Source organism: Pygoscelis adeliae, unplaced genomic scaffold (genome assembly GCF_000699105.1).
Source record: "Pygoscelis adeliae isolate BGI_AS28 unplaced genomic scaffold, ASM69910v1 Scaffold114, whole genome shotgun sequence".
NCBI lineage: Eukaryota > Metazoa > Chordata > Aves > Sphenisciformes > Spheniscidae > Pygoscelis > Pygoscelis adeliae.
Genome location: NW_008824587.1, coordinates 4,767,371 through 4,774,986, shown reverse-complemented (window position 1 = coordinate 4,774,986; position 7,616 = coordinate 4,767,371). Strand labels below are relative to the sequence as shown.

Below are 7,616 nucleotides of genomic sequence, written 5' to 3'. Positions count from 1 at the left end.
AAATACGTACCTTTATTTCTGACTGGGTGTTCTGAACACCAGAATGCTAAAAAAAAAATTTCCTGATTCCAGGATTCAGAATGCAGGTCTGAAATAATATTTGTCTGTTGTCAAAACTCTGCCACTGGAAAGAGGTGACCTTTCCTGTTTCATCACTGAGAAGAAATGTTATGATGTGTCTTGTTTTGTTCATGATTCAAATATTCCTAGTACAGTTTGATTGACAGGTACAGTGTTTTCCAGTCTGAGGCAAAAGGACAAGCTGAGTTGTGCTGTCATTATTCTAGTCAGAATAGGCTACGTAGGTTTAAACAGGTCCAATTTCTGTGACTTTTGAGAAGTACAAGTAATCTTTCCGTGCGTATTATTTACGTCTCCTTAAGTCCTTCAGTTCCCTCTCTTTTTGTTACCTAGGACATTTTGCAGCTGAGGATGTGAAAATCAAATTGAACGAGCTAAACCAAAAATGGGACTCTCTGAAAGCTAAAGCATCTCAGCGTCGACAAGACCTAGAGGATTCCCTGCAAGCTCAGCAGTACTTTGCTGATGCTAATGAGGCAGAATCCTGGATGAGGGAAAAGGAGCCTATTGTAGGCAGCACAGACTATGGAAAAGATGAAGACTCTGCTGAGGTATTTGAGATTGTTGTGTGAGTCAGTTTTGCATAAACACAGCGAGGATTTGTCCAGCAGTAAAAAAATAAGGAGTTCTGCTAATTTCAGGATTCTTAAGAAAAAAGGCAGAAAATTCTTGCATCAAGCTGAATTTTGGTTCAGAGTCAAAAGATGACAGTTTTTCCTGTGTCTTAGTTAATGCGTGTGAAATTTTGCTGTTCAGTATATTAAACCAACTGCGAGAAAACTTTACATTTGTATTCACTCTTTCATAGGGTGTTTTTTTGTAAAGTATAATGAGACTAATACCAGCAAATTCCTCATGTGATGTTGCATTTCAGTATGAGTCTGGTTTTCAGTAGTTCATTGGTCTGGAAGTAATTTTTTGTCTGGAGTTACTTTACTAGTATCGTTCTGTGGTCAAACACTACATCCCAAACACTGCTGACTGACATTTCATCAAAATGAAGTGCAGTTTAAAGGCATACTTTCAAACTTAACACTATTTCCAGAGCGATACTGGTATTCCTGGTCAGAACAAAAGAATGTCTCTGAGATAAGGTAGAGAAAAAGCACAAGAAGCATTTGGGCTACTATCTAGCCTGTGAATAAATAGCAGCAGTTATTCTCATGAGAGTCACAAGACTGGCAGCTCTGAAGAACCCACATTCCCTGTGTATGGAGCAAAGTATGTATTTTAAGCAGAGTAGTATTTGTAAAATGGCTAGGTGTACATGTTGTTTTTATCATTTGCTTTCAGGCTCTTCTGAAGAAACATGAAGCTTTGATGTCTGATCTTTCTGCTTACGGCAGTAGCATACAGGCGTTAAGGGAACAGGCCCAGTCATGCAGGGTAAGGAAAGATGCTGATCATGTTGCTAAAGTTCTTGGGTCAGCAGAAGGTAAAGACAAGGCTTAATAACAGTTTTTGTTTTTGAGATCTTATTGCGGACTGTACTTTATTTTCTCAAAAAATTTAGTGGTCTGTTTTTGTAATCGTAACAGGCAGCAGTGTTGCATTGGAAAAAAACAGTATAATGTGGTGGTTTTCAAGGTTTGAGCCCAGACAGCACCTAAAATAAGTCTATCTGCATTACATTTATTTCAACAAGAATCATTTTAAGGCACTACAGTAGCTTTAACTAAGGCTGAAGTATTTTTTAGGACAACTACATTGATTGTAATAAACACGAAACAACTCATTTTTCTTGTGCTCCTTTGTTAGCAACAAGTTGCTCCCACAGATGATGAAACTGGAAAAGAGCTTGTTCTGGCACTCTATGATTACCAAGAGAAGAGTCCCCGGGAGGTGACTATGAAAAAGGGAGATATCCTCACCTTACTCAACAGCACCAACAAGGTATGCTCTTGCTGTCTGGTTTGCTGAGCTGCTTGGCTCACTTGGTGGTGTGTGTTCTGCGGAGCGGTTTTGGTTTGTTTGTTTGTTTTTTTAATAAGAGCATTCAAAGAAGTTAAAGAATCTACGCATTTAGTCCATGTTCCCATTCAGCACTTTAACGTACGTCTTCAGCTCATTCTCTTGACTCCTCTGTGGCTGCCAACTTTTCGAAGTCAGATGAACAACATATGCTATAGGGCATGAGTCTGTGAGAAAACTTAATTCCCTACTGTTGAGGAATTTTTGACCAAACACAAGAGGAGACATGAAAGTAAGCCTAGATGTCTTCAAGAGACGGTTTGTTTGAAATGATCTCCATAAAAAGAGCAAACTGTTGTGAGCATCAGTGGTTTTCTTGTGTTAATAGAAGCCTCTGATTTGCAGCTTTCAGTTGCTCAGCATACTTTGTTTGGTGCTTGCCTCATAGTGGATGCTTTTTTTTTTTTTTTTTTAACCCTTTCTTTCTTTCTTTCCAGGACTGGTGGAAGGTTGAAGTTAATGACCGTCAGGGCTTTGTGCCAGCTGCCTATGTGAAAAAACTAGATCCTGCCCAGTCTGCATCCCGAGAGAATCTCCTGGAAGAGCAAGGCAGCATAGCATTGCGACAGGAGCAAATTGACAACCAGTAAGATCTAACTGATGAGATATGATACCCATCCAGCATTTGCTGGCTTGGCCTTTGCCTTGCACATGCCAGAAGTTTAGGTTGATGCTTCTTACACTAGGGAGTAATTAATTGGAGCAAAACATGGGGCTCCTTTACCAGGGGCACTGTATTGAGTTGTTTTATTCTTATTCTAGATTTTCTTGTTGCTTTTCCCATTTTTTAACTGTAAAACTCATGACACTAGAGCTCAACTTGCTGTCTGACTTCAGTATTTTATGTGTTCCTTTTGTTGTTGTACCTAACAACTTAAACTTGTTTGTGAGTTATATCTGTCCTAAGCAGCTCTTGTATTTGTAGTTGTCATTTCTTAATGTGTGATCTGTTTTGAAAAGCTTTCTTAAATTTGGTTACATAAAGTACAGTACCCTCCCTATATAGGGCTGCCTCTGGAGGTGACCGCCTTAGGAGCTGTGACTACTTTAGTGCTAGCTCATGACTTTTTTTTTCCTGAAGTATAGTGCCATTATTTGTTCCATTACATGGGCTAAAATGTGCCACCCTCTTTTTTTTTTTAACCTTTTTAAAAGAGGAACGTGCCATTGCAAATAGAGAAAACTGTATGGCTGCTTGGTAACGACCTAAAGCACATGGTAGTTGTAGATTAGTTCAAGCAAGGACTGTTAGTGATAGCTGTGAGCTACTGGCTCATCTTATCAAGCCACTTGGAAGCCAAAGCTGAAAGTTTTATGCATACTCCCATCTGTTTGCACAGCTACACTGTCATTCTACATGAGAATTTCTTCCCACTCAGTTGTTTTGAGTCACCAGTTATTACAGTGACATGCAATAATTACTAGCTTTAGCGCTAGAATTTAAAAAAAAAAACCACCCACAAAAACCTCCCAAAAAAACAAACAAAAAAAAGCTTGTACCAGTGAGAAGAAAGGATGCTGGAAAATTATGACGCATTGTTCAGGATTTTAATAATGTGTAACTTTGTGGGTTTGCATGCTGCTTTTAAGAACTAGAACCGGGGTGCTTTATTTTAGAGCCAAGGAGAGGGGACCACCCTTTAGTTTACAATCACATGGCACAATGATCAGGAAATGAGGAGACCTTATAGAGAGAGTTCAACTGTACTGCTGAGGTTTCTTTATGTGAATTGTACTCCTGGTCTGATTTGCTTTGTTTGCTTCTGAATGACACCTAATTTTCTCCATTTAAATGTGAACTCTTAACCATCTCCTACCACAGACAACCCATGGATGGAGCTGCTGCTTTCATTATTTTTGTTAATCTGACTAATTTTTTGCATGCATTTGCTGTGCTCCCTCTGTCTGTGCAGGACTCTCATAACTAAGGAAGTCGGCAGTGTATCTCTGCGTATGAAACAGGTCGAAGAACTGTGAGTAGGATTAGCCCTTTCTAAACCATGCTGTCTCCATACTGTCACTGTTCATTCTCCCTTTGTTTGTTTCTTTCTTTGGGAAAGCTGCTCCAAAGAGACATGAAGGAAGCAATTTCTGCAATGTGAATTATTTTAGTTTAGATGAGTGTCGTGGTATGTGTTTCATGTGTTCTTTATAGCCAGCCATCCAGCCAGCTGCTTACCTTGTTGGTCACCTCTGCGCTGCTGAATTGGTTGATGATGTTGTTTTCCATTATGCTGATTTTGCTTACCAAATGAGGCTTTAGTGATATCTAGACTGTTTTCTTTAAAAAGTGTATCTTGCATTTTCTGAGGTGCAGATAGAAATATTAGTTTGTATTACATCACATATGAATACCTTGGAGTTTGGGAAGGGTGGGGTTATCATAGTTAAAGCAACATTCATGCTGGGTAGTCAAAAAGCATTAGTTTGTTTATATAGGATGATTTTTTAAAATTATAACATTAACGTAATTGTCAAACTTGTATGCAAGTCTCCCGGAAAAAATACCAAGTTTGCATTATGTTCTTGAAAGTTGCTGGGAGATCCAAAGTAATATCGTTCATTGGCTGTGCCTGACTGTCTTTTCATAGAGAATATATTTCTTGAGAATAAAAAGTGAAAGTATCAGGTTAATCTCTGAAGTGTCGCAAAGCAACTTTGAGGGAAGGTCTGCTTCTAAAGGAATTTTGCCCCAGATCCTTTATGAGCTTCACAAGTATTTAATACCTAAAATTCTGTGCCGAGGCAAACATCTGCAGTTGGGGCAGGCTTCAAAACAGTGTTTTCCTCAAGTCAGGGTAGAGTGTTTTCATTCAAACCTAATACGAAAGATTCTTAGTTCCTTTCTATCCAGCCTTAAACCAGGATAGACAGGAAACCCCAAAGTCTCTGCTTCCATGGAAAGACTTAGCGTTGATTATCCCTTTGATGTATAGACATTAGAGCCCCGGGTATCAAGGATTTTCTTCAACAGACTTTGTCACCTCTGAGTTATTGGTTAGGAAAATCCTACATCGTTGAACTCTTCAAGCTGGGAGGTGTAATTGCTCAGTATTTGCCTGTGTGCTCCAAGGTGGGAAATGAAAACGTTGTAAGGCTGCCCTTTCCCTCTTTGAGGACCCTGCAGGTATCTCAGCAGTGTCTTACATTATTTGATTTAATAACATCACAGTGGATATCCTCATGGCTTAATAACGAGAATCAGTTGCTGCTGTTGGTCACTGCAGTAGACCAATGCACAATCTGATTCAGGATATAAAAAACCGTCCAGGTGCAGATAGAATATCTCGTCTTCTGAGATATTCGTAGGTAATATACGATAATATACATAGGTAATACAGGGAAACAGTAAGAATGGGTGTTAAGGGTGTGGCTTTTCTGAATGCAGGTTCTTTGAAAACAGGCATTATGCATTGCTAAAGAGGTCTGTAATTCAGTATCAATGACTGTAAAACTTCCGTTGGCTTTTTTCAGCAATAGCTTGGGAAAGGTCGTAGGATCATCTGTGTCTAGTTGGTTAGCAGGTATCAAATAGGAGATATCAGTTTCCTTGTGGTTTTAAATAAATGGCTGGTCTTTCGAGGTTTTTTGCCCGTTCAAACCAATGTAAACATTTTAGAGGTTTTACTTTGCATTTATTCTAATGTAAATGAGGGCTGATTTCACTGATGTTGTTGGGAATTCCACAGATACAAAAATGGTGTATGTGAAATGAGTTTCATGGATTTCCCAGTTGAATATAGTTGTATTATCAAAGAAATAATACCTTTTTTTAAACATTCAGCAGATTTTGCACTGAATAATGGCTAGGTAAGACATTTATGTCCAATAGGTGGGAGGCTAGTAGATTTTAATAATCTGATGGCAAACTTGATGTACTACAGGAAAATACTTCTCAGAAAGTAAGAGACCCTATGGGGTCATTCCGGCACTGCAATGCTGCTGTCGCTTAAGAGCCTACCCTGACCTAACCTGTGATGCGGGTTTGCTTTTGCCCAGTGAAGTGTTGCATGTGGGGGATCTCATTTTGGTGTGCATATCCACGTAGAGGAGAAACATGTACAGTTTACACTTACCTAAGCACATACGAGTAGATCATTCTGCAGAACAACAGTGTGTAGGCTGCAGGGATTTCCTACATCTTTGGTGATACCAGTACTCGGTAAATTACTGTGATGCTGCTCAGCTCAATCTGACTGCCCCGTGCTTTCTTTTTCTGCTTGTTCCAGGTATCACTCTCTTCTTGAGCTGGGAGAAAAACGTAAAGGCATGCTAGAAAAAAGCTGCAAAAAATTTATGCTTTTCCGTGAAGCTAATGAGCTTCAACAGTGGATCAATGAGAAGGAAGCTGCACTGACAAATGAGGAAGTGGGTGCTGATCTGGAGCAGGTGGAGGTGCTACAGAAGAAATTTGATGACTTTCAGAAGGTATGTTGTAATGTTGCGTAATGTGTGTGTTGGTTTTCGTCTCTCCCCTCAGGTTTTCTGTTCGTATGTCTGTGTAAGTTTTCATAGCTGAGCATAGCTGAGAAGGAAACATAGCTTTGATTGGAAATAAAAAGGTATATATGTATTTTTTTGTTCTGTTTTGTGAGGATGGAGAGAATCCCACATTCAAAAGTCTTCAGTTTGGTTACAGTCTCCAGGTTGCTACATGCTTCCCAGCTCCCAGAGAACTGAAACTCTTACAACACATTCAAATATAGAACCTGCCAACCCTTGGAGGAATTTTGTTTTGTGTAAAGCATAACCTTCAGTTAAGCTATTCCTCTTTCTTTTTGTTGAAAGGAAAGATGCATTTTCATTTCCATCTATAGAGTGATTCCCAAGATATGAAAAAATAATTCTCTGCTTCAAAATGCTGGTAGCCTTTTGGTTTTATTTTTCCTCCCAATTTTTGCAACGCTAGTTAATTTTTTTTTTCTCCTTTGCATGAGGTGTGTAAGAATTGCTTGGGCAGATGTATTTATTCTGTCTACTTTGGTAAGATACTGAGCACTAAAAGGCAAAGATGCCTGACCTTATACATTGGAAAAGACAGTGATTTGACAGTTCTGTGGACATTGTCATGTTTACAGCTTGAAAGTTGGCTAACAAACAATTTGAGCCAACATAGTGCTGTAGGTGAGAAGATGGTAGCAGTTACTGGATTTGGGTTCTTTGAAAATAAGCTGATGGTTGAAATGAAAATGTGTCACCTGTTAAATTTTAAGTGCAAGTTCTCCACTACTAATTTTTTAACCAGGTTCCCTTTCTGCTTTATAGAAAGCTCTGTCGGTCTGGTTGGAAGCATATAAGTGTCAGTAAAATTACTTTTTGAGTTGGCCTTTTAGCTTATTCATGCAGTAATATGGATGATAGCTTTTGATCTTCGTGTTGGTAATGTTGTATACCTGACAGTTTAAAAGTGTATTCCATTCCTGATTGTTAATTAACTTTGTGTACGCATAGTGCCTTTCTTTATTCCATTGCTGCTTGGCACTGGCAGCTGGGGTTTCTTGGCATAGACTCTCACGCATTGTATATTCACTGGTAACTGTAAAGGTCAAGTGTGCTAAATTCCT

General features: G+C 39.1%; 1 protein-coding gene across 5 annotated transcripts in view; it reads left to right on the top strand.

The window, feature by feature from the left end:
• The window catches only part of SPTAN1 (spectrin, alpha, non-erythrocytic 1), a 50,395-nt gene that overhangs the window by 20,120 nt on the left and 22,659 nt on the right, over nt 1-7,616 (top strand). For 4 of the 5 annotated variants that reach the window (XM_009322115.1, XM_009322114.1, XM_009322113.1 and 1 more), the window contains exons 20-24: nt 415-632; nt 1,375-1,467; nt 1,840-1,974; nt 2,490-2,638; nt 6,282-6,480. In XM_009322115.1, coding sequence (XP_009320390.1) covers nt 415-632; nt 1,375-1,467; nt 1,840-1,974; nt 2,490-2,638; nt 6,282-6,480 — 794 coding nt within the window. Of the gene's footprint in view, nt 1-414; nt 633-1,374; nt 1,468-1,839; nt 1,975-2,489; nt 2,639-3,965; nt 4,026-6,281; nt 6,481-7,616 lie in introns of all 5 variants that reach the window. The other variant, XM_009322116.1, reaches the window with a different exon arrangement.